This window comes from Heteronotia binoei, chromosome 11 (assembly GCF_032191835.1).
Source record: "Heteronotia binoei isolate CCM8104 ecotype False Entrance Well chromosome 11, APGP_CSIRO_Hbin_v1, whole genome shotgun sequence".
NCBI lineage: Eukaryota > Metazoa > Chordata > Lepidosauria > Squamata > Gekkonidae > Heteronotia > Heteronotia binoei.
This window is the reverse complement of record NC_083233.1, coordinates 56,498,149-56,525,411: the sequence shown is the minus strand read 5'-3', so window position 1 is coordinate 56,525,411 and position 27,263 is coordinate 56,498,149. Positions and strand designations below refer to the sequence as shown.

The window sequence follows — 27,263 nt, the reverse complement described above, 5'->3', positions numbered from 1 at the left end:
CCCAACCTTCTTGAGCCTGCAAGCATCTTTGGAATTTTGACAGTGTGGTGTGGTGGCTGCAGCCACAAAATGGCTACTGCAAGAGGTGGAGCACTCCATCTAAAAGGGAGGGACGGTGGCTCAGTGGTAGAGCATCTGCTTGGGCAGCAGAAGGTCCCAGGTTCAATTCCTGGCATCTCCAAAAAAAAAGGTCCAGGCAAATAGGTGTGAAAAACCTCAGCTTGAGACCCTGGAGAGCCGCTGCCAGTCTGAGAAGACAATACTGACTTTGATGGACCAAAGGTCTGATTCAGTATAAGGCAGCTTCATATGTTCATATGTATATGTAAGCTGCCACAGCTTCCCTTTGGTCATACAGTGAAGATTTCTGTGCTGTGGGGTAGGACCGGATCTACGTTTTTGAGCGGGGGGGGGGGGGGGCAAAATTAAAAAATGGCGCCCCCTTATGGGCCATTCTATCTTATGGTCCCATAGAATACAATGGACTCCATACCCAATTTGGTGCCCCCCCTCTGTCGGCACCCGAGGCAAGCACCCCCCCCCCTGCTCCCCCCCAGATCCGGCCCTGCGGTGGGGGCAGCTGCCTTCAAAGCCACTTTTTAAAGAATCTGCACAGCTGATCAACTCTCCAATGGCCAATCAGAAACCTTGATGGGAAAAGCCCCACCTACTTTCTAAAAACAGCAGGTAGAAACCTACTTGGGTTGCCAGCCTCCAAGTGTGGCCTGGAGATCTCCCACTTTGACAACTGATAATAAAAGGACTTAGAATTGGCTGGGCCTTTTTCTAGCAAAACTTAAAACCAAACAATACAAAACTTAAAGCAAAACAACACACACAAATACGTGGAAAGGTAAATTTGCAAAGTAGCTTACTAAAATATGGCGAATGAAAGATGTTTCTATGTAATGTGAATATGTAAGAAAGGAAATTCATCTTGACATGAAGAGACTTGGAGACCTTTTTGTAGCTATTCGAATGCAATGAATGAAGATGGTTCCGTACAAAGAAATAGGGGTTTCCGCAGTATACTTTTTGAAGAAAGCGACACCCAGTTCCCTTCGAAGGCCAAACGGACACTTGCGGCTTTATAGTGCCCTCTGCTGGCCACCGATGATGAACGCAAATGGAATGCCCGGTCCAAGATAACGATTGGAGGAAAGGTGTCAACAAACCTTTTCAGTTTCTAAACTAGGTTCCTTTGAACCAACCGATTATATGTGTAGACATTGCGCAAATCTTTTCTTCCCCGTTGGTAGCTGCTCTAGTGTGGCATATTGCAAACGATTAGAGAGTTGACAAAAACGCACAGCGACACAGCTACTGCCAGTCTTCTAAATAACGTCCAGTTCAGGAGTGGCCAAAGAGGCTCTTTCACACATATTGTACGGCTTTCCAAGCCCCCGCCCCCCGCCCTGTCGGCTTCTCCAAGCCAAGCCAGTCGGCGGCTTGGATGATGCATTTAAAGTTAAAGTTGCTTTCTTTCTACCTCTCTTTCTCCTCCCTCCCTCATCTATTTGCCTGTCTCCCTCCCTTCCATGTCTTACGGCTCTCAAACGTCTGTTATTTATTCTATGTGGCTCTTAGGTTAAGCAAGTTTAGCCACTCCTGGTCCAATTTATAGAAAACAACAATGTCTGGCAGACGGAAATAAAAAGTTCTTTCCCCGTTCCCGTTATCGTGAAACAGCCCAACGCACGTTTACTTAGAGAAGTAAGTCCAAATGGCATCAAGAAGACTTACTCCCAAGTAAGTGAGCACAGGATAGGATTGCAGCGCTTGAAGCGGCGCAAAGCTCAGCGGCGCCTCAGAGCGCACAACCACTTTCCCCTTCCCTCCCTCTTCAGCTCTGGTGGAACGGAGCCCGGGGGAAGGGAAACATCCTACAATCAAATATTGTTCGCCTTTAAAGCGCCGCGAAACTCCGGTTTCTTTTGGCTGCCCCAGAGGAACCCCTTGAAAGGCAAGGCAAGCCAAGTTCGTGGAGGCTGCCTATCAAGTCAGTTGCATCCGATTGCAAGCAGCCTTCAGCACGAGAGGATTACTCGGAAGCAAACGCCACCGAGCTCAAGCCTTACGCTCGTGTAAAGGGCATAGAATCATCATCACAGTCTTGAACGACTTGAGCCTGCCGGACTTGAGACCGAAGGGCTGGCGCCTCCCTCACCCTCCCATTCCAGGACCAGCAAAGGGGGGAAGAAGGGGGGCGAGCCTGGGCGTGGGCTGCAGGCTGGGCCGGGTAAGGCCAAGCTGCGCCTCTTTCCCCCTCCCGGCCTCCAATGGGAGCCTCCCAGAGGCGCGGCTGGCGGAGGCCTTGGGGGCTGGATCGCTGAGAAAGAAGAAGGTCCCGCTCTGCGTTTCCGTCTCTCGTTGACTTCTTGCTTGGGTCACAGCCCCGAAGATGCCGCTGGAGCTGAGCGAGTGGGACGGGCCGCTGTGCCTCAGCGAGGTAGACGAGGGGCCGGCGCATCCCTTGCGAGTGCGCTATGGGGCCCTGGAGATCGAGGAACTCGGCCAAGTCCTAACTCCAACCCAGGTAACCAGCGACTCCGGGACCCCTTACTTGGCCAACGGGGGGGGGGGGGCGCTTACCTGTCACTTGTGTTCACTCAGATAGTTGCAGGTGGGCAGCCGTGTTGGTCTGAAGGAACAGAACAAAGTTTGAGTCCAGTGGCACCTTTAAGAACAACAACGTTTTATTCTGGATAGAAGCTTTCGTGTCTTAAAGGGTGCCACTTGACTTAAGCTTTGTTCTGTTAATTCATAGGATCTCCATAAATTGGAAGCGACTTGGCAGCATTTAACACACACATTCATCAAGCATTTTCTTTAAGAACCAGCGGGTCTAACAGATGAGTAGTTATTCATAACTCCAGCTAATTTTTGCCTTTAAATGGTATTTACTGGTTTTTACAATGATGCAGATTAAAAAAAGAGTTTTTTTAAAAAGAAGAAGTGCATAGAAAACAGGGAGATCAGATCAATAAAATGATATTTTTTCTATAAACCCATCTCTGCCAGGGATCACACTGTTCTTGAGAATGTTATATTGTTTTCGTTGTTTCTTCTATTTAGATAAAATGTCTGACATGTCCACGGGACTTTTTAGGTAGTTTTTGAATGAATGTTTTCCCCCAATCTGGGTTGTCTAAAGGTAAAGGTAGTCCCCTGTGCAAGCAACAGTCGTTTCCGACTCTGGGGTGACGTTGTCTAGGGCTGTATACAAATTTAACAATGGTCTGAAAATCCAATCACTGTGTCCAATGACACTGCCAGTGCCATCCTAAACAGAGTTATGCCCTTCTATGTCCACTGTAGTTAATGGGCTTGGAAGACTGTCGCACTACTTAGAAGGCCTGTGGACTCTTCACTCCTGAGGCAGCCATATTGACCATGTGCTCTCCTGGGAGACTGAGAACAAGCGTCAAGGAATTATAAACTCTGTAGGAAAACAGTGTGTTAATAGTATACAGTGAATGAAGGGGTAACAAAAGGAGGGAAATAGAGAGTTCATGCCATAACTAGAAAGAGGGGGAAGCTGCAACTTGGGGGCTAACCTCACATTACCTTGCTTTTGTGCCTTGCCCCCCCTCCTTTCCCAATGACTAGACCAGCAGTTCCCAGTGTGTTTTTGGTATGGTGACTCACAAGTCCTAGGCAAACTATAACCTTGGTGCCCATCTAGTTCAGCATTCCATTTTCTGCAGTGGTTAACCAAATGTTTTTGAGAAACCAGCAAGCATCACACAAAAGGCACAGTTGTCCTCACTATGAACCCCAAGCAAATGACATTCTGACATACACAGCCTTTGCATATGGAGGTCACATTCTGGCTTCTGACCACCCACTCCTTCTCCATTCCTCCCTCTAATCCCTCTGAGGTTCTAAGGAACTCACTCTAGGAATCCTCAGGACACATCAACATGCATGCAGTGAAGAAAAAATACCACCTAATGTATGGCATAGAAGATGCTATTTCCAGGGTTAGATTTTGGTTTCCTAAATGCTAAAGTGAGTGATGGAAAGGGCAGGGGCATTAGAGATGGCTGACCTATGACCCCACCTTCAGGTCTTGAAACACTGGGCTAGACTAAGCTGAGAGTGCCATGCTCAGAAACGAATTTCTAGGCTCATGGTGGGGGTAGGGGTGGGTGGGTCTGATTTGCACTGGGACCGTGACATGAGAAGAAGGGGTTTAAGCCTTGCCCCCTGCACCATTTTCCCATACAGAAATGGCCAGGTGGTGGAGCTGTTGTTTTTCCCCTTTGGGGAAGCTCTCATGTGAAGCTTCCTTAGCAGGGCAAATGCATGCATCCCAGAGCTGTTTCAGGTCAGGAAAATAACAGAGGATGAAAAGTTTAAGTGGCTTCTCCCCAGCTCGGGAACCCCAAGCACTCAAGTCCTCATTTGAATTGGGTCCTCACAAACCTGGGAACTCAGTCCTGATGATGGAACTTTCAGTGCCTGTCTGCTCGATAAGATTGAGGGGAAGAATTGTGTGCCGTGGACAGAATTGAGCAGATGCAGAGAAGAGCGATGAAGATGATCAGCGGCCTGGAGACTAAGCCCTATGAGGAAAGGCTGAGGAATTTGGGAATGCTTATTTTATTTATTTATTTATTTAGAATTTATATCCCGCCCTTCGCACAAGCCGCTCAGGGCGGCTTAGTCTGGAGAAGAGGAGGTTGAGGGGGGACATGATTGCTCTCCATAAGTATTTGAATGGTTGTCACTTAGAGGAGGGCAGGGAGCTGTTCCTGTTGGCAACAGAGGAGAGGACTTGTAATAATGGGTTCAAATTAAGGGTGGGATGGTATCAATTGGATATTAAGAAAAAATTACAATAAGAGTTGTTCAATAGTGGAATCAGCTATCGAGGGAGGTGGTGAACTCCACTGGCAGTCTTTAAGCAGTGGCTGAACAAACACTTGTTTGTCAAGAGCCAGTTTGGTGTAGTGGTTAAGTGTGCGGACTCTTATCTGGGAGAACTGGGTTTGATTCCCCACTCCTCCATTTGCAGCTGCTGGAATGGCCTTGGGTCAGCCATAGCTCTGGCAGAGGCTGTCCTTGAAAGGGCAGCTGCTGTGAGAGCCCTCTCCAGCCCCACCCACCTCACAGGGTGTCTGTTGTGGGGTGGGGATAAAAGAGATTATGACTGCTCTGAGACTTTAAGATTCAGAGGGTGGAATATAAATCCAATATCTTCTTCTGCTGCTTGTCAGGGATGCTGTAGGCTGATCCTGCATTGAGCAGGGGGCTGGACAAGATGGCCTGTATGGCCCCTTCCAACTCTTTGATTCTATGAGATACAAAGCCAATTTAATGTATATATAGGCCTTGGTGGGGGGTGGGGAATCAGAATTTCTGCCATGAAGTTCACCATGTGGCCTTGAACTGTTCTGAGCCTAACCTACCACAATTAAGCTGGTCAGCTTCCAGATGGAGCCTGGAAATCTCCTGGAATTACAGTGGAAATAAGTTCCTCTGGACAAATTGCCTACTCCTGACAGCAGCTATGGCATTATATACCCTGCTGAGGTTGCTCCCCTCCCCAAAAGCCACCCTCTCCCAGCCCCATCCCTGAATCTCCGCATATTTCCCAAGACAGAGATGGCAACCCAGATTGTTGTAAGGATAAAAAGGGGGAGCACTGTATGCTGCCTGCCTGAGTTTCTCAGGGGAACGATGGCAAACAAAATATAATAAATGAAAGATTTCACATTATAATTTGAAAGTATGTTGTGTTGCACACAGATACAAGAATGAGGCCAATGAAAAAAGACAGGGCACAATCCAGTCACACAGTGTCTTTCAGGCTTCCTTGTTTTCGAGGGGAACACATATTTAACTTTTCCCATTGAAACCAGCAGGCCTCAAGTCAGGCTTAAGTTTGGCTGCAGTTTTTTTTTTTAACATCATCAGTGTAAAAAGTGAACTCTCACAATCGAGCATTGTTAGGTACCTGCCTGGGCTATTGTTTCTGCCAGCCAATCACAGCTGTCAGAGCAAGCCCTCTCATTAGCGTACATGCCACTATATAAGCTTGGTGAGAGTGAGGGCACCTTCATTTGCAGTGGGACAGGTGAACCTAAGAGGAGAGAAAGGAACAACGCCATGGCTGCCGTCTCAAAAGAACAGAAGGCCAATGCTCAGAAGAAGAGAACGAAGAGGAGGCAAAGTAGGCCCCAGAAGAACCTGGCCAAGCCAACCAAGCTTCCTTCCAATCCAAGGAGAAACCTTTGCCTCATTAGGCTTCCCAAGAGCTGCAATCTCCAGAGCTGCCCGCTCATGTCCTGGTGCTTTGACAAGCAGATGCGGGACAATGTCCTCTCCTTCCGCATGGCCAAGTACCCCCTGGACTCCTTTTGGGCCACAGCCTATCGTCGGATGACCGTGCAGGCAGGTGGACAAAAGAAGCAGGACTCCACTCATGTTTGCCAGGATTTTCTGAAAGTCAACAACAAGACCATGGACAAGAGACAGGCTAAGCGAAAGGGCACCCCTGCAGTGAAAACAGTCAAGCCAAGAAGGCGCTACTCGGATGAGGAGATCTTCTACAGGTTGGCCAAGCCTTCCACATTGGACAATACGCATGCTGGCCCCTCTGCCAAAGGCACTAAGACTCTGAATGCAGCAGAAGGTGTTCCTGCTATCTCCCAGTCTCTGGCAGGAACACTTCAGCCCGTGGCAAGCTAAAGGAACATCCCTCCCTCTTCTCTCTGCAGCAGGTTGCAGGCCTATGGGAAGACCAGGGAGAAGGGAGAGGAGAAGAAGCCACCACCACCGGCCTGCCTGAAAGATCCACGAGCCCTGAGGAGACCACCTGCACCCCAAAATCAATCCCAAGCAGGAGCCATTTGGCTGAGCCAAGGAACCGAGTTTTATTTTAAGAAAGGGTTAGATGTGTTGCTGCATGAGTAAGGAGCAGAACAAGGAAACCTCTACCATTGCAATGGAGGAAGGTATTTCTTTCCTGGATAACAAGCAACAAAAAGAAACTGCTCAACTCCATAATGCTAAGTGAGGATTGTTGACTCTTGGGTGTTTCCTCCCAAGGAAATTGATCTCAAAATACTAATAAACCTGGATCTGTTACACTACGTACGTTGTGTAGTGGAACTCTTTCTGACACTGACACACATTTGGAAGGAGTTGCACCTAAGAAACAACCACTACAAGTGAGGGTGTGCTGAGGGTTGGTTGCTGCTTGGTAATTGGAGAAAGTACATGTCATTCATGTTAGGGAATTCTGTTTTCAATTCTATTTTTTTATCTCAAACGGTCCGATGGATCACTGGATCAAATAATCACTGAGATGCATTTAACATTAAAAAGCAAAAACGTATTTATTTCTACAGGAAAAGGGTACTTGGAGGTGAAACTAACAAACACTATAGAACTACATGCTTACACTAGAAGATCATATGCTTAATGGAAGACCACTTCCTCCTTCTTCTTGACCTCTCTGCCTGAACAAAGGAAGTCACCTGACTAACTGACCAAACAAAGAAAACAGGTTTTCCCACTTCTAGACCTTGATTGACAGCAGTCAGTATCTTCTTCCTAGGTCATGCAGACAATAGGGAATCAGGTACAGTGTTAACCCTAAAATGACTGGAACTTTAGAACATTGCAAAGGACATACAGAACAGATACATATTTCCAACAATTCCAACACCATGATGTCATTTCCAATGCACCTTCAAAAATGACATTGTTTAGTCAGTGTTACGTGCTAGGATTCCCACCAATATTCTATGGGAAAACCATAGTTTGTGGGGAATCCTATAGCATTGTGCTGATCGTATGATGTCACTTCTGTGGTCACACTGAAAATGATGATGTGGGCATGAGAATGATGCCTATCTGCATGTCCTCACTCCCTATATCTCCTGCTGCTTATCAGCACTTAGATGGCAGTGAGCAAGCCCATGTTCTGTTTGGTTCAACTTCCATCAGCAGTATGAGAAGTAATGTGGGCTGCTATATGGGATTGCTGTAGGCTCCAAGGATGCCTCATAAACAGTCCATGAATGCAGGTATTAATATTCCATTCAATATATAGCAAATACATCGTCAATTATAGTGTGTTATTTGCACTTTCCAGTTCTAGAACACAAATAGCCATGCATACTAGGGGCCTTAGGTGTGCTTCAGGCAGATATGTAGGTTTTTTTCTCACTTGTAGATTAAATGTGGTAGCCTTAAGAACATAAGAGAAGATATGCTGGATCAGGCCAGTGGCCCATCCAGTTGTACATTCTTGTGTCACAGAGTGGCCAAAAGCCAGGCGCCATCAGGAGGTCCACCAGCAGGGCCAGAAGCCCTCCCACTGTTGCCCCCCCAAGCACCAAGAATACAGAGCATCACTGCCCCAGACAGAGTATTCCATGTATACTTTGTGGATAATAGCAATTGATCTCTGCTTCATATGTTTATCTAATTCCGTCTTGGAGCTGGCTCTGCTTGTAGCCACCACCACTTCCTGTGGCAGTGAATTCTATGCTTTTAGTGAAGAAGTACTTTCTTTTCCTTGTTCTAACCCAACTGCTCAGCAATTTCATTGTGTGCTCATGAGTTCTTGTATTGTGAGGAAGGGAGAAAAGTACTTCTTTCTCTACCTTCCCTATTCTGTGCATAATTTTGTAAATCTCTATCATCATCATATGTAACCCTTCAAAAATTTCTCCAAGCTAAAAACTCCTAACCTTTTTAACTTTCTTCATAGGGAAGGTGTTCCATCCACTTACGGTAATTATTTTAGTTGCCCTTCTCTGGGCCTTTTCAAATGCTATAATGCCTTTTTTGAAGTACAGTGACCAGAACTGTACACAGTATTCCAAATGAAGCTGTAACATAGATTTATACTGGGACATTCTGATTACTGACTAATTTGTTTTCAATCCCCTTCCTAGTAGTCTCCAGTATAGCATTTGCCCGGTAATAATTGATGAACATCAGATATCCCCCACCACCCATCACAGTCTGCATCAAACTCTCACATGCATTTTGGTCTCAGGTGTACTGAAGATCTGCCTCTTCTTCCTGATCCACCTTCGGTATATGAGCTTTGGTGGAGGTACTATTCTTATGTAAGGTAGTATAGTCCTGCCACAAGGTGCTTGAACCACCTGGGAATTACCATGAAACAGGATCTAACATGGGGGGCAAATACTTTAGCTCTAGAGAAAAAGGCCCAGCAATGACTATACTACTTAAGACTCTTAAGATCACTACAACTGTCAGGGAGTCTGCTGGTTGCCTTTTATCGTAGTTCCATTGAGAGCATTTTATCTTATTGCCTCTGCGCGTGGTTTGGGAGCTGCACGGAAGCAGAGAGAAGGGTGCTCCAAAGAGTGACGAGAAGAGCACAAAAGATTTGTGGATGTTCTCTCCCCTCATTGGTGGATCTGTATAATATGGCATGTAAAAGGAAGATACAAATGATCCTAAGGGACCATACACATCTGGGCCATTTGCTTTTTGAGATCTTACCGTCAGGTAGACGATATAGAGTGTTGAAGGCTAGGACAAACAGATTTAAGGACAGTTTCTATCCAAGTGCTGTGGTTAGGTTAAATGCAGGGTTATGAAGGATTATCTGTTTTAGATGTATTTAATGGTTTAAATGGTTTTAATGGTTTTATGAATGTTTAATGGTTTTATGAATGTTTATTTAATGGTTTAAATGGTTTAAATGGTTTTATGAATGTTTATCCGTTTTAGATGTATTTAAATGGTTTTAATGGTTTTAATGGTTTAATGGTTTCAGATGTATTTAAATGGTTTATGAATATGTGTGTTTGATGTGTTGGTATGTTTGTGGAAGAGCACCTCATTTCGTTGCTCTCTTTTTGTTGAGAACAATGACAATAAATTCATCTATCTATCTATCTATCTATCTATCTATCTATCTATCTATCTATCTATCTATCTATCTATCTATCTATCTATCTATCTATCTATCTATCTATCTATCTATCTATCTATCACCTCAGTTTTTGCATAGGAAGCCAATAATGGCATCAGTGAAAATAATTTCAAAGTTCAGTATGGAATCAGCTTAAAAGCATAACGTTTTACCCCAAAACCTGAGTGTCACCTCCCTGATGTCCCTGATGTGCCTATGTCACTTCTGGGTGACATCCTTCTCCCCTCCCCTCTTCTGGAGCTTCCTGGTAAATCCCCTGCCAGCTTGTCCTTCAGACCTGACAACCCTGTCTGCTTGGCATTCATTCTATACAGGATGCTGTCAAGAGACCCTAAGACCGAGGCCTCAAAGAGCTACCTCCCCTTGTGCTTTTGATATCAAGCCTGCCGGATAAGGAATTCTGGAGATCTTAGTGTACATATATACCCTCTTAAGTGTTATTTTGACTGATGAAAAAATATATTTTTGTTGTGTATGGGTGTTTTTTGGACCAACATGGCTACTTACTGTCTCATCCTATCGGTGTTTACCATGACCACCATCAAAACTACCAGACGATGCAGCCAGCTATTGGCAGGGGGCGTGGAGTTGGTTGTATCTTCTCAAGCAAAAAACTACCTACAATACCATGTAACTGACAAAAGCACTTTATAGTCCCATAGGTGTAAACCTGTCATGTCAAACAGAGGACTTGAAAACTGGTATAACTGACAAGAGGAAAATACTGCAAAGTCAACCCAAAATGGCTGCCATTGAAGATCAGCCAGCATTCACCATTTTGGGATTATATGGCCGCCTTTCTTCTTCAATGCCCAAATGACTGCCATTGAACTTCAGAGCACACTTCTTAGGGTTGCCAGCCCCAGGCCCCAGCAAGGTTTCCCCCACTTTGAGGGGGCTTCAGCCTGCCACCAGCCAGGTGGCCTGGGGGGAAACCCCACCATTCAACAGGGACATCACACAATGACGCTACCCATATGATGATGTCACATCTGGGTGATGTCATCGCATCAGGGACATCACATCAAATGTTCTGCCTGCCCCTGGAACACTCCCCAAATCTCCCTGCCATGACAGCAAGAGGATCTGGCGATTGTAACTCCTCTTGAGTGTTAAGACATCTAGCTGAGACATGGGAGAGATATTATTGGCTCTTCTTTCATTTCTGATTTTATTTGAAGATTGTGAGAACAGGAGGAATTTAAGCATTTTCTTCATGCCATTCTATGGCCCCGTTTTGTTGTTTTTAGCTTCAATGGATGGAATAGCAAGACAGGCACCTGTGTGTTTCCCCTACAGTGTTAATAGGTAGGACTGATTTCTATCTTTGAAATGGCAAAACGAGGAAGGGTTATCCTCCCTGGCCTAATGCTACAAAGCTGCCACAAACTGGCTCCTCTCTGCAGCTGCTTTTAATAAAATTAAAGAAAAAGGGAGATATAACGTTACCTCAAGTTGTGGAACTCCCTTTATAGACAGTGTTTGTTCCTAACTGGAACAGAAAGCAAAAGACACAAAATCGTTTCAGCTGTGTTTTAAATGGCAACGAGATCTCAGTGAAGTACCAAATTTTCTGGCACCAGATAATTCTAGATATACTGTAGCACCAGCAGCCTATCTCTCATCCTTGGAATCCCCTATTCATTGTAGAGCCTTTTCCCTAGCTAGATGGCATGTACTCCCCTCTGCAGTTTTAGAGGGGAGATATAGAAAGATCCCTAAGAATGAGAGGGTCTGCCCTTGTGGAGCAGGGGCCATCGAAACTGTCGAACATGTTCTCCTCTCATGCTAATTTTACCAGGAGATATGGCCAAGGTTAATTAGTCCCTTAATAAGTAGATTTCAGGGCCATTCCTGTCTTTCTAATTTTGAGGTCACAAGGAAGTTTCTATTGGAAGTGAACCCACAAATTACAGGTCCTTGTGCAAGGTTCTTTTTAATTGCATGTAAAGTTTGCAAAGATATGTTCTGAAGCCAAATTTTCATTGCTATTTTATATACCCTATTTCCTACTGTTATCTTATGTGATATTTGACTATTTCGTAAGTATTTTAGCTTTGTTCTTTAGATTTTGTAGTTTTTTTCTGATTTGTGCTGGTCATTGATCGTTTTAAAACCAAATGAACGAATGAAATGGGATTAATTTAGCAAGAAAACAATTATATACCAGATTTCTCCCACTTGTTTAATAAATCGCCCTCATGTGTAGAGGTTGCTTCTCAAGCGCAACTCCTTCCAAATGTGTGTCAGTGTCAGAAAGAGTTCCACCACACAACGTACGTAGTGTAACAGATCCAGCTTTATTAGTATTTTGAGATCAATTTCCTTGGGAGGAAACACCCAAGAGTCAACAATCCTCACTTAGCATTATGGAGTTGAGCAGTTTCTTTTTGTTGCTTGTAATCCAGGAAAGAAATACCTTCCTCCATTGCAATGGTAGAGGTTTCCTTGTTCTGCTCCTTACTCATGCAGCAACACATCTAACCCTTTCTTAAAATAAAACTCGGTTCCTTGGCTCAGGCAAATGGCTCCTGCTTGGGATTGATTTTGGGGTGCAGGTGGTCTCCTCAGGGCTCGTGGATCTTTCAGGCAGGCCGGTGGTGGTGGCTTCTTCTCCTCTCCCTTCTCCCTGGTCTTCCCATAGGCCTGCAACCTGCTGCAGAGAGAAGAGGGAGGGATGTTCCTTTAGCTTGCCACGGGCTGAAGTGTTCCTGCCAGAGACTGGGAGATAGCAGGAACACCTTCTGCTGTATCCAGAGTCTTAGTGCCTTTGGCAGAGGGGCCAGCATGCGTATTGTCCAATGTGGAAGGCTTGGCCAACCTGTAGAAGATCTCCTCATCCGAGTAGCGCCTTCTTGGCTTGACTGTTTTCACTGCAGGGGTGCCCTTTCGCTTAGCCTGTCTCTTGTCCATGGTCTTGTTGTTGACTTTCAGAAAATCCTGGCAAACATGAGTGGAGTCCTGCTTCTTTTGTCCACCTGCCTGCACGGTCATCCGACGATAGGCTGTGGCCCAAAAGGAGTCCAGGGGGTACTTGGCCATGCGGAAGGAGAGGACATTGTCCCGCATCTGCTTGTCAAAGCACCAGGACATGAGCGGGCAGCTCTGGAGATTGCAGCTCTTGGGAAGCCTAATGAGGCAAAGGTTTCTCCTTGGATTGGAAGGAAGCTTGGTTGGCTTGGCCAGGTTCTTCTGGGGCCTACTTTGCCTCTTCTTCATTCTCTTCTTCTGAGCATTGGCCTTCTGTTCTTTTGAGACGGCAGCCATGGGGTTGCTTTTTTCTCTCCTCTTAGGTTCACCTGTCCCACTGCAAATGAAGGTGCCCTCACTCTCACCAAGCTTATATAGTGGCATGTATGCTAATGAGAGGGCTTGCTCTGACAGCTGTGATTGGCTGGCAGAAACAATAGCCCAGGCAGGTACCTAACAATGCTCAACTGTGAGAGTTCACTTTTTATACATTGATGATGTTAAAAAAAAACTGTAGCCAAACTTAAGGTTGAGTTGAGGCCCCCTTAGCTGTTTTTTTTAAAGTTTTTATTAAAAGAAAAAATAATAAATAACAATAACAAAAATGGAAAAGAAAAAACTATATAAGGAAAAAGAAAAACAGGTTTCTTACCTGTAACTTATGATCTTCGAGTGGTCATCTGTGCAGTCACACACATGGGGTTTAGCCGCCAGGACGAACCCTACGTCGGAGATTTTAAAAGCTAGCCTAGGCGTTATTTTTGGCGCGCGTTCCCTCCCGCCCTGGGGAGCAGGCATCCACTGCGCATGCCTGGAGCGGGGGGAAGGCGCTCCACCCACCCAGTTTCTTTCCCTCCGCTGTCAAGTGCCAAGTCAGAAATATCAGGTAATCTAAGGAGCCAGCAGCGGGGATGGCTGGGCGGGCGTGTGTGACTGCACAGATGACCACTTGAAGATCATAAGTTACAGGTAAGAAACCTGTTTATCTTCTTCGTGGTCTCTGTGCAGTCCCACACATGGGTGACTGATAAGCTGAACTGCACGGAGGTGGGTGCTGGTCCTGGAAGAAAAACTTCATAGGTTATACATATATCAGTTAAGGAAGTAGGTAGTACAGTAAGTAAAAAACTTACCGATGGCGAGGCCGTGATCCTCACTCAGTCAAAGATGGAGCGGAGTACAGCCTGACCAAATGATAAGTCTCGCCGTGCACGAACGTCGACTGCGTAGTGCGTGGCGAAAGTCGATGTGGAGGACCAAACTGCGGCAGCGCAGACGTCTTCCATGGATACGCCCCTGGAAAGGGCTGAAGATGTAGATAAAGCTCTCGTGGAGTGAGCTTTCAAGTGTTCTGGGGCAGGTTGCTTGGCCAACTTATAACATAGATCAATGGTAGCAACCAGCCATTTCGAGAGTCTCTGAGTGGAGATTCGCTGCCCTTTCTTACGAGAGCCATAGGCGACAAAAAGTCTGGAGTCCTTACGGTATGAGCCAGTTCTGTCAATATAGTATGCAAGGGCTCTCCGTACATCCAGATTGTGGAGGGCTTTCTGGCCCCTGTCCGTGGGATGCTGGAAAAAGGAAGGTAACGTGGTTGTCTTCTGTATGTGAAATGGAGATACCACCTTCGGGAGGAAGGTGGGGTCCGGTCGAAGGACCACTCTATCATGGTGAAAGACTGTGTATGGAGCGTCCGCTCGAAAGGCACATATGTCACTTGCTCTGTTTCCTGACATAAGTGCGACAAGCAGTGCTGTTTTCCAAGATAACAAACGTAGTGGTATCGATGCCAGAGGCTCAAAAGGAGTTTTCATGAGCTGGCTCAGAACCAAGGATAGGCTCCATGTCGGGTATAACTGACGAATGGGAGGGTGTAGATGTAAAATGCCTTTTAGGAAGGATTTCGCAGCAGGGTGAGAGAAAACCATGTGTCCTTCTACATGAGGATGGAAGGCTGAAATGGCTGCTAAATGCACCTTGATAGAAGAATAAGTGAGCCCTTTCTCAGAAAGGGAGAGAGCGTAAGATAGAATCTGTGGCATGGAAGATGAAAAGGGATCGAATCTGTGATCAAGCGCATAAGTGGTGAACCTCTTCCATTTTAGATTATAAGATTCTCTAGTAGTTGGTTTTCTTGCGTTCAGCAAAACATGTCTGACTCCCTGAGGGAATTCTGGGAACAAATCCTCCATGCAGTTAGCCGAAGGCGGTCTGGAGCGTGGTGCAGGACTTTCCTCTCTTGTTGTGAGAGTAAGTCCCTCATTGGAGGGAAGTGGTAGAACACGTTGTTGGACAGGCATAGAAGTGTTGTAAACCAAGGTTGGCGGGGCCACCAAGGTGTGACTAGTATGCAGTTTGTTCTGTCCAATTGTATTTTCTGAAGTACCCTTGTTATCAAGGGGATGGGCGGAAAAAGGAAGTGAAGAGGTCCATTCCACAATTGGAGGAAGGCATCTCCTGGGGAGAGGCTCGATGTGGGGCCCCGCATGTAGAATTGAGTGCATTGCTTGTTCTCCGGGGAAGCGAACACATCTATAAGAGGAGTCCCGAATGTCGAGAAGACCGGCTGAAGATACTTCCTGTGGAGTGACCACTCGTGGTCGTTGATCAGTTGTCTGCTCAAGGTGTCGGCTCTGGTGTTGTCGACTCCCAGTAGGTGCACTGCTGTAATGTGTATACGGTGCGCAATACTCCAGTACCAAAGAGCTAGAGCTCTCTTGCACAGACGGATTGATGCTGTGCCCCCTTGTCGGTTTATGTAGAATACCGTCGCTATATTGTCTGAGGCGACTTGGACGTGGCGACCGCAAAGTGACGGGAGGAAGGATTTGAGGGCTCTGTGCACTGCGAGAAGTTCTAAACAGTTGATGTGGAGAGACCTTTCGTAGGTCATCCACTGCCCCTGTACTGTTAAGTGGTCGAGATGAGCTCCCCAGCCCCATCTCGAGGCATCTGTAGTGACGATGTTCGACGGGGGTTGCCTCAAAAAGGGCATTCCCATGAGGAGGTGTTCTCGTACTGTCCACCAGGTTAGAGGTGGGAGAATATGTTGTGGGATCGTTAACAGGGTTTGTTGTGATTGCCGTTGAGGAAGAAACGTGCGAACAAACCATAGTTGTAGAGGCCTCATGCGAAGTCTTGTGATCTACAGTTGATAAACGTGCCCCTATGAAGTGAATGTTTTGAGTAGGGGTAAGATTGGATTTTTGGGTGTTGACTTGTAGTCCCAGGCTGGACAATAGCTGGAGAGTGGTTAAGATGTCTTTTTCTAGTTTTTCCTACCATCAGCCAATTGTCTATGTATGGGTAAACTGCAATTCTCTGTTGTCTGAGGAATGCAGCCACCACTGCCATGCACTTTGTGAAAGTTCTGGGAGCTGTAGACAGTCCGAATGGAAGTGCCCTGAACTGGTAGTGGTTGTTCCCTATGGCAAACCGCAGGAATCTTCTGTGGCAGTGGTTGATGGTGAGATGGAAGTATGCGTCCTGGAGGTCGATGAGGGCCATCCAGGCGTTTTCTGGAATCAGGGGTAGAACGGCCTGCAGGGTAATCATGAGGAATTTTTTGGGTTGGATAAATTTGTTTAGTTTGCGCAGATCTAATATAGGGCGCTGCCCCCCGTCCCTCTTCGGGACTAGGAAATAACGTGAGTAAAACCCCATGTGATGGTATTGGGGTGGGACTGGCTCTATGGCCTCCTTGGTGAGTAGAGTGGCAATTTCCTATTGAAGGGCAGGTGAGGGGGGGTAGAGATAAAGTGATGATTTTTGGGGGGCGAAGTGAACTCTATGATGTAACCTTTTGAAATGATGTTCAGGACCCAAGAGTCCGAAGTTATCGACTCCCACATATGGTGGAATGGTAGGAGTCTGGGTGCAATGGACTGGTGGCATGGTACGAGGTGGTCGGAAAAGTCAAAGAGACTGTTTGGTAGCGGTAGCGGTCTTTTTGGCTGGCTGGGGTCTCTGACGTTGTTGAAAGGGTTGCTTAGCTGGTGGAGCTTTACACTTCCAATAGTCGTTCTGTCTAGGTGAACGCGGTCGTTTGTAGGTCTGTTGCTTCCAAGATCTTTGCCTGTAAGGCTGTGGCTGTTGTTGGCTTACACCAAGCCTTTTGGCTCGTTTCCGACTGTCATCGACGTTAGTTAAGATGTCATCGGTGGTGGAATTAAACAAGCCTTGCCCATCGAAAGGTAGGTCTTCGATTTTAAATTTTATGACCGGCTGGAGAGAGGACGAACGTAGCCAGGCATGTCTACGCGGTGCCACGGAGGCAGCCATCGCTTTGGAGGAGCAGCCCACTGAGTGACGGATGGTATTGATTTGCTGTTTACTTATCCTACTTAGTTCCTGAAGAAGTTTAGATGCTTGTTTTTGAGAAGGTTCAGGTAACGCCGATATAATCGAACTTAATTGAGAAGATATGTTGTAGGAGTAAGCGGCAAAATAAGCAAGGTAATTATTGATCTTTGCTGTAGCTGTTGAGATGGAATACATCTTCCTGCCCAGTGTGTCCAATTTTCTGCCTTCTTTTTCAGGAGGGACAGGGTGTCGTGTTTGTTTAGACTTTGAAGATGAATGCACAATCATGGAATTTGGGGCTGGATGATTAAGAATTTAGATTCCGGTGCATGAATTTTATATAATGATTCTATTCTTTTAGATGTTGGGGGAATGGACGCTGGCTTGTCCCAGGCTTCTTTTAGTGCTTCCAAGTGTACAGGAAGCATGGGCAGGAAAGATCCAGCTGGGAGATCGGCATGGACCAGATCATGTACAACATCGGATATCTTGGGTGCATCCGTTGTTAACTTTATGTTGAGAGCAGTGGCCATGTTGGAAATTAGGTCTAAATACGACTTCGCCCCTTCGGAAGGGGAGAGGTCAGCTGGTTTAGCGATATCTGATACCGGTGAGGCCGGAGAGGAGAGTGATTGTGATGACTCCGACGCCTCGGAGTCAGACCCTTCCTCACGGGCCACAGGAGTAGACAAGGTTGGATGAGTCGGAGTCGATGCAGGCTTTAGCTGGCTCTTTGAAACTGAAGTCGAGGGCGTTGGTGAAGTGGGCTTCTGGTATTGAGACGAATCCTCACGAACTCGAGGTTGCGTTTCCTGGTAGCGTTCGGGTCGGTACCCCGAGTAGTGATAATGATCGGAGTGATGGTGACGGTGGTAGTCGACTGAGGGAGATCTCGAAGAAGCATAATAGCATCTGCGTGGCGATCTCGATGGAGAGCAGGAATGGCTGTAATACCGGTAGCGTTCTCTTTCTGGAGTTGGAGATCTATCACAGTAGCGATGCGTTTAGTGGTATCTCTCCTCCTCTCTATTAGAAGAAGTCTCTCGGTACCGATAAGCATATGGATCGCAGTGCCGAGGGGGCATTCGGAGCGGTGATGTAGCAATATTGCTAAGCTTAGGGGCAGAAATGTCCTTAAATGAGCGCACGTCGATCTGATGTTGTCTGTTTTGAAGTGGCAGGTCCATCGGATCCCTTGGATGTGGAGCCACTTGGTGTCGACCCAGGAGTGGTGGATCCATGGGTTCCATCAGGCCTTGGTGTTCCAGGAAGACTTCCGGCATGGATTCGTGAATAGAGGGGGAGCGCGAATGGATTCGAATAACCTCTTCATCTATTCTATCCATTTGTAGCGCTCATTGTGCTGGGGTCGGGGGCGATCTCGGGTTGGTGAGTCCCGTCGAGGCTGCGGATTCGGGCAGCTTAAGATCTGAAGGGGTCGGGTCCGACATCTTCTTTGGTTTCTCATGGGTCTTGGATGACGAATCCGAGTGCTTTTTCTTGCCATCATGAGATTTCTTAGCATGTTTGGCGGACTTATGCTTACTGGGATCCGAAGCCACTGAAGCTGCCGACTTCGCTCCGTCCCTTTGAGGAGTTAGGGAGGGCGGTGATCTCTCAGACCCAGTGGAAAGTGACGTAGATGGTTTAAGAGCAGCCTCCATGAGGTGACTCTTTAGTCTCGCGGCGCAGTTCTTTCTCGCTTGTTTGCCAAACTGCGAGCAATGGGCGCAGGCGTCTGTTCTACGGCTTTCTCCCAGGCAGAACAGGCACAAAGAGTGACCGTCGGAGGTCGGGATTTTAGCCCCGCAACGCGAGCACTTCTTGAAAGTAATTTTACTATCTTTCTCTTTACTATCCTTTCCTTCCATACGCCCGGGAGGGGGGGGAAGGGGGGATAGGGAGGGAAACAGTGAGGGAAAGCAGAAAAAGATAATTTTTTTTTTTTTACGATACCAGGTAGAAGAAGAAGCGGAAATCAGATAAAAATGAGGGACGAGTAGAAGATCGATCGAAGAGATGAGGGTAAAAGGCTAGTAGACGAGAGGAGACGCAGCGAGGTAGGACTATCCCGGGCAGCGGTTAGAAAGAAACTGGGTGGGTGGAGCGCCTTCCCCCCGCTCCAGGCATGCGCAGTGGATGCCTGCTCCCCAGGGTGGGAGGGAACGCGCACCAAAAATAACGCCTAGGCTAGCTTTTAAAATCTCCGACGTAGGGTTCCTCCTGGCGGCTAAACCCCATGTGTGGGACTGCACAGAGACCACGAAGAAGATTTTTCCAGTTTTCTCTGTGACAGCTATAAGTATGATTACAAAGTTTTTTCTTACTCTGTGGTTACAAAGGAAGCCTCTCCTTTTTCTGTTGTAAATTTTCCCTTATTCATAAAAACTACTAATCATCAAATCATTTTTATCCTGTTTCATGCAAAATGTGTATAAGGCATTTCCAATCAGCAATAAACATACTTATTGTCCTTTTTCTAATCAATAAAGTAAGTTTAGCCATCTCTGCAAGTTGCAGTATCTTCACCCACCAGTCCTTTATTGTAGACAATGCCAACTCTTTCACTTTTGTGCATATAATAATTTCTCTGCTATTGTTATATACAAGAACAAAGTTCCATGACTTCTTTCCAGATGAGTGTACATTAATCTTCTGAATACATGTATTTGTATAAAAAAATGTTTTTTGCTTTCTTACGTGTCTACCACTTATGGTAAAATGTTCCTTCATGTTCACATTTCCAACATAAGACTCCAAGTACCTTTATACATTTTGGCCAATTTCTCTGGAGACATATACCTAGGGTTGCCAGGTCCAACTCAGAAAATATCTGGGGACATTTGGGGTGGAGTCAGAAGACTTTCTCATTCCCGGAAATAAATAAAAATACAGCAGTGCAGTTCCCCTGAATACAGTTTTCATTTCCTTGTCCCCAGCAGCTGCACTCTCACTAAATGAAACTGAACACACTTACATACACAAAGCAGACAAAACAAACACAGTTTTGCAAGCCTACACTTTTGTGATCTCACTGGGGCAATTTACTGAGTAGAGTTGTTGAATGTAACCCTCTGCAGTAATTCCACCAAGTTCTTCAGACTAACATTTGGAAATGAAAGGTTCTAGTTTACTTTTTACTATCTATTTTACTGTGCAAATGACTTCTGAAAAGAATGCAAAGCAAACAGAAAGGACTGCTGTTTTCACAGATTCAGCAGGAAGACCCACATCTCTCTGCCTGCTAGCCCCACCCCCAAACAGCTTCCTCTAGATGAGATTTAAAGGCGTGCATGTGTGTGTGCGCACATATGGAGTTTCCAAGCTCCTTAAGCCTTCCAAGGTGGAAACAAACATAGTGGCTGTTGGGGCAGGGCTTCCCCCCACTGGGCAGCAGGGTGGGGAGGAGTCTGCAAAAGTGGGGGATCCCCTGATGGGACCTGGGGACTTTCAAGCCTGCATATATCAGCAATGTATCATTGTATAAAGTTCTCTTTAAGGCTAGAACTTAGTGTACATTTCAACCCTTTTAATCACATATTTCCCCATTGTTCCATTTGTATATCATATCCAATTTTTTTAGCCCATTTTATCATAGATTCTTTCACTTGTTCTTTCTCTGTCTCAAATTTCAACAATAGTTTGTACATTTTGGCAATAACATGTTCAGCATTTGTACATAATTCTGTTTCAGATTAAGTCTTAGTTTGCTCAAAATCATAACACCTATTTTAAAACTTTCTAAGATTTGTAAATAAGAAAATAATTGACCAGTATATTTTTCTGTTATCAAATATTCTCTTGATATTTTATATTTACCTTGCAAAAATTCTAGATGCTTATATTTTCTGGGAAATTTGTTCCTTTTAAACTCATCTAAAGTATTTTGGGTTTTCTCTTGCCGCCGCCTCTTAAATTGGGCATTTTGTTGTAATAGGTAACCTCTAAAAAGGCTTGACTTGCATCCCAAACTGTTCTCAAGTTAGTGCCCTTATTTGAATTAATTTTTTTAAAAAATTAATTTCTTTTTATAATCTTCAAAAATTGCTTCATTTTGTAACAGTGCTTCATTTAATTTCCATCTAAAAGTACTAGATTTTCTTTTATAAACCATCATTATAAGGGTATGATCTGAAAAAGTCTTTGGTAGGATTCCTACTTTAGAGATCTAAGTAACTAAATCTCTTGATGCCAAAAGCATATCTATTCTTGAAAAAAAGATCTCTGTCTTTCTGAAAAATATGTATCTTAAACCACCATTTTTCTGTCTCCATAAGTCAGCCAACCCCAAACTGTCCATCAAATCAAAGAAAACTTTTGGTAGTTTACCTTGAAGCATTTTAAAGCATTGGTTTCAAGGGAAAAGATAAGAATGTGTTCAGGACCACATGAAAACAATGAAGCCTGAAAGATATTATCTTTTGCTGGATTGTTCCTTGGCTTTGATGCTTGGCTGGTTTTTTAAATATCTGGGTGCAACCCAAGATGAATGCTGAATTCTGAGAAAATAAACTGTTACTTCCCTTCACACACACATCCAAATTATAATATAAATTTTATTTATTAGCTTTTAAAAAATCCTATCTTGTGGGAGACCACCAAGGAAGTCATTGTAGAAGAAGGCAATAGCAAATCACCTCTGCACTTGCTGGCATGGGTCAGTCAGGGCTCTGCAATAGCGAGGGCTCCTCAGGATGTGAGATGTGGAAGCAATGTCATAATACCTCTGACTCTGTGACCAGAGCACTGGACTCGGCCTTGCTCCTGTGACCTTTGGGCTGACTCTTGATTCTGACTTTTGGACCTGCCTTGACCTTGTTTGTGAACAATCTTGGGCTGCTAGACCTTGCCTCTCAGATGACCTTTGGTCTAGGCTAAGCCTTTCATCATCCTGGTAATTGACCTCTGGACTGAACTCTCAGCTATGATATTTAGGATTAGTTATTCTGTCTGTCTGCACCCCAAGACACTTTCCTTGAAAACCCTGTGGGGTTGCCATATAGAGTTGCCAGCTCATAGTTGAGAAATCCCTGGAGATTTGAGAGTGGGGCTTGGGGAAGGAACTCAGCAGGAATGTGATGTTACTCCCCACCACCACCCTCTTCCGTTCATTTCACAGGAAAAGGTACCAGTCCAATATCCTATATTCCAATATCCTATAGCTTGCCTGGTCTTCTCTGCGTCTTGTTCACATAGGTATATGCTTCATTTAAGGATGTTCATTGTATCTGAAGAAGCGTGCATGCACGTGAAAGCTTATAACCACAATAAAACTTTGTTGGACTTAAAGGTGCCACGGGGCTTAAACTTTGTTCATTATAAACAGAAGGTTCTGAACTTATGAAACACACACATTTTTGAAACTAACTTCACAAGGTTACTCCAAATGCGTGCAGGCTTGATGATTGTGCTGGAGTTTTTGTCAGTTTTTAGGAAATCAGGGATGTTCCAGTTTATTTATATGAAGTCTCATCTGGAAACCTGGCAAGTCCACCAAAGGAGGAAAGCTGGCCCAGGGTCACATTATGTAATTCATGGAAAGCAAAGGAACTGCCCTCAGGATGTCTTTTTTCCTAATCCCAAAGCAGCCTTTGATGCTTCAGTAGAGAGAAGGTGGAGGGGAAGGAGGAAGGGTCTTTTACCCCCCCCCCCCCCCCAGAATTTTCTCTCACTGAGATTGTTTTCTCATCCATAGGGTTGCCAGCTATGGGTTGGGAAATACCTGGATGTTTTGGGGGGAGAAGCCTGAGGAGGGTGGGGTTTGGGGTGGGAAGGGACTTCAATGGGGTATAATATCATAGAGTTTACCTTCCCAAACCAGGGTTGCCAGGTCTGTGTTGGAAAATACCTGGAGACTTTGGGGGTGGATCTGGGAGAGGGCAGGGTTTGGGAAGGGAAGGGGCCTCAGCATGGCACAATGCCATAGAATCTACCTGTCATAGCACCCATTTTCTCTAAGGGAGCTGATCTCTGCCAGCTGCAGATCAGTTGTAAAAGTGGGGGATCTCCAGGCCTCACCTGGAGCCTGGCAATCCTAAAACAACCATCTTCTCCAGGTGAACTGATCTCTGTTATCTGGAGATCAGTTGTAATAGCAGGAGAACTCCACCCACCACCTGGAAGTTGGCAACCATACTCATCTGCAAAGGGGAACTTATGGGACCCATTTATCTTTACGCTTGCAATGAGAAATACAGCTTATGGAATGGTGGTCTGGAATGGAGGAGCAGCAGAAGTTTTAAGTTGTCCCTGAGCTCCCAGGAAGGGCCTTTTGTGGTGCTTTTGTGTTTCATTTTGGGAGACTATGAAATGACTTTTGTGCATTGCTTAGGTGGCCCTAGGGAAGGGTGGGGTTCCCATTCTGTGTGTATTTTGCAGACAAAGCCACAATTTATACTTATGTGCACCATTCATAGATTGTACTGTGTGCACGTAAGGTAAATTTTCTGCACTGTTTCATTATACAAAGTAGAACATTTCCAAGTAGCCTTGGTGGAGCATGTTTTTGTGATTCCTTCTCTGAGTTTTTGTACTTGGGAAAGGGAAAATGTACCTGGCAGCTTGCCAGTGATTCTGCAGTTATGAAACTTTGCTTCATTGGGGCTCCTTTGGAGCACTGATGTAAGCGATGTTTATTTGTGCTGGCTTTCCTGGCTGGAGGTAAGCCAGGAAAGGGTTGCAAGCTATGCCAGTTGTTTAGAAATTGAATTTCAGTCATGCTTCTCTGCAAAATTATATTTTGTACAAAGAAGGCTTCTGAACCAAGGGATTTGTGGAAGGGAGGAGGGGAGAGTGATCTTTTATATAACAAAGTCACTCATAGTCACAAAAATGACAATTTAGGTCCTTCCGTATCAAATTGTCCAAAAGTCATATCTGTAACTCAAAGGAAGGTTGTGTTTGCATGATTTTAGCATAGAATTCAGTAATTTCTAAATCCCTATTTTTAATGCTGTTTTGGCAACGTAGAGATTAATAAGATCTGTTTAATGGGCTACGTATGACCCATTCTGTCTGAGGCATAACATTTGTCTTCATTTGTCACAGAGCAACTTTGAGTGGTATGTGTGTATATATATATATTTGTTGTTAAGTCGCACAGTCGAGTCCAACTCTTTGCAACCCCATGGACCAAGTCATGCCAGGCCCTCCTTTTCTTTCACCATCCTTCAGAGTCTGCTCAAATTTGTGTTTGTTACATCAGTAACGCTGTCCAGCCATTTCATCTTTTGCTGTCCCCTTCTTCTTTTGCCTTCTGTCTTTCCCAGCATCAGGATCTTCTCCAGTGAGTGCTCCCTTCTGATTTGGTGGCCAAAGTATTTGGGCTTCAGCATCTGATCTTCCAGTGAATAGTCAGGGTTGATTTCCCTTAGGATTGACTGATTTGATCTTGCAGTCCAAGAGACTCTCAAGAGTTCACTAGACCAATAAACAAACAAATCCTCTTTCTTTCCCTGGCATTTCTAATTGTGTTTCAGAGGAAAACATAAAGGTACTTCTGTGGTGTCTGATTATAGGGTCGCCAGATCTGTGTTGGAAAATACGAGGAAACGTTGGGGATGGATCTGGGAGAGGGTGGAGTTTGGGGCGGGGAGGGGCATCAGCATGGTACAATGCCATAGAGTCTACCCTTCAAAGCAGCCATTTTCTCCGGAGGAGCTGATTTATTCCAGCTGGAGGTCAGACGTAAAAGCAGGAGATCTCAAGGCCCTACCTGGAGACTGGCAATCCTATGAAGAACCTCAGTGTTCAGAGGCAGTAGACCTCTGAGCACCAGATGCTGGGATCCAATAAGAGATGACCTCATCACTTTCCTGCCTTTGAGGAGCCTCTGCCTAGATGCTCTTGGATACAGGATGACGATCTCTATTTTTACAATAGGAATCATAACACAAACAAATCAGATATTTAAAAAACCCATCTTACATGACTGCTCTTAATTATTGCCACATTTTGAATCTGGAAGGAATTTTCCTTCAGGTTAGATTGGCCAGTGACTGTGGAGCTCCATTTCCTCTCAGTGTTGTTTGTACAACTTGAAGGAAACCATCTGGATTGTGTTAGTGAGTTATTCCTCCCGCAGGCTCATCTGGTGAGGGCTATGTTGTGGGCCAAGCAGAATTTGCCATTCATTTGCTAGTCCGACTGTAATAGTATATCTTCCGCTAGCATTCTAATAGTGCAGGGATGACTTGGCCAGAGTATAATTATTTATTTTATTTATTAGTTTTATAAACTGCCCTCCCTGCCGTAGCAGTTTCAGGGCGGCTCACAACAATAAAACCAATCACAGTAAAACAATTCAATCAAATATTAATTAAACATTTAAAACAATTCATCAGTTCAACGCTTAACCAATTAAAACAATTTGGTGCTAATGTCATCCTGGACAAGATAGACCTGTGGATGAGCGTACTTCTTGGGCAGACTCCTACAGATGCAGGTGCATTTATGCACACTGATTTTGGAAGAGCAGAATGATCCTTAATACTGTGTTTGACAACTAGCTCAGTTCACCAGCCTCTTTTGGAAGGTTAAAAAAAAGGTAAAGGTAGTCCCCTGTGCAAGCACCAGTCATTTCTGACTCTGGGGTGACATTGCTTTCACAACGTTTTCATGGCAGACTTTTTACAGGGTGGTTTGCCATTCCCTTCCCCAGTCATCTACATTCCGCCCGCCCCCCCCCCCCCCCAACAAGCTGGGTACTCATTTTACCAACCTTGGAAGGAAGGAAGTCTAAGTCAACCTTGAGCTGGCTACCTGAACCCAGCTTAGGGAGCATCAAATGCAAGCAGTTAATGATCATAAGAACTCTTGTGGGAAAAGACCAGGTACTTTATCACATTTTAATCCCACCCTTCTTCCAAGGAGCTCGGATCATACCTGGTTCTCTCCCCCCCCCGCCCTTTATCCTTGCAACAACTCCATAAGGTAGGTTAGATTGACTAACCAAGATCACCCAGTGAGCTTCATGGAAAAGTAGAGATTGCTTCTGTGTTCCCCCTATTCCAAACTATAGCAGTAGTTAGTTGTTGTATCTGGGCTGTATGGCCATGGTTTTGGCACAGTAGTACCTGACATTTTGCCAGTAGCTGTGACCAGCATCCTCAGAGGTATAACAGAGAGAAAAGAAAGAAATGGTAGGAATTTATATCTACTTAGGAAGGTGGAGTAGGGCTGAGTCATTATCTTATAGCAGTTTCCCAGGCTGTGACATGTTGATGGAGGAGCTTTCCAGAGGAGGTTCTTTTGTATATGAAGCTTTCCTGAGGAGATTCTTTGCATATGGAATGACTGTTGGAATTCTAATCCGATCTGTAGTGCTGTTGTAAGCTGTAGAGCATTTTGTGTTTTTTAGGACTGGAAACCATGACCTATTCATTTTTAAACTCTCTTCCTTCCTGTTAAAATTGTGTTTATGTTTTTGGATTTCAGTGGCTTCCCTGTGTAATCTGACATGGTAATTGGATGTGTTGTCCAGTATTACAGTGCCTTGGAATAAAATACTGTATCTTGTTTGAGTTAGGCTGTGTTCAGCCACTGTTGATTTTTCAGGCTGGCCTGGTCTGCAGTGTCTTTCCTGTTTTTTTATTCTTGTCTAGATGCTATGTTGTGTAGTCTTGATGTAAACCTGTCCGCAACTGCAGGGTATGCGGTATACTCCTGCAGAATTGAGGAGGTCTCTTCTGTCTTTTGCTGATCTGAATATTGTTTGTAGGTTGTATTTTTTCATAAGTTTTCCCATCTGATCAATGATTCCTCTGATATATGGCGTAAACACTTCCTATGGGAGACTGTTTTCCTCAGTTGTTTGTTTTACCTTTGGTTTAATCGCTCTTCTGATTTCATTCTTGGAGTAGTCATTTGCTTGAAGTGCATAGTTCAGATGACTTACTTCCTCTTTGAGAAAGTACATATCTATCTTGCACAGTCTACTAATGTTTTGATTATGCCTCTACAGAAAACCATCTCACACGGATCGTTATTTAAACAAAAACTCCACCCTCTGCAAAAAAGGGACACCACTGTTGGGGATCCCTGCAGTCAGGGATCAGGAGCA

At 45.1% G+C, this 27,263-nt stretch overlaps 1 protein-coding gene across 1 annotated transcript in view; it reads left to right on the top strand.

Moving 5' to 3' along the window:
• The first annotated feature begins 1,936 nt into the window (after window positions 1-1,936).
• Window positions 1,937-27,263, top strand: part of LOC132579149 (phosphatidylethanolamine-binding protein 1-like) — a 35,683-nt gene continuing 10,356 nt past the window's right edge. The window contains exon 1 of the mRNA XM_060249355.1: window positions 1,937-2,536. Coding sequence (XP_060105338.1) covers window positions 2,402-2,536 — 135 coding nt within the window. The 5' untranslated portion in view covers window positions 1,937-2,401. The remainder of the gene's footprint in view (window positions 2,537-27,263) is intronic.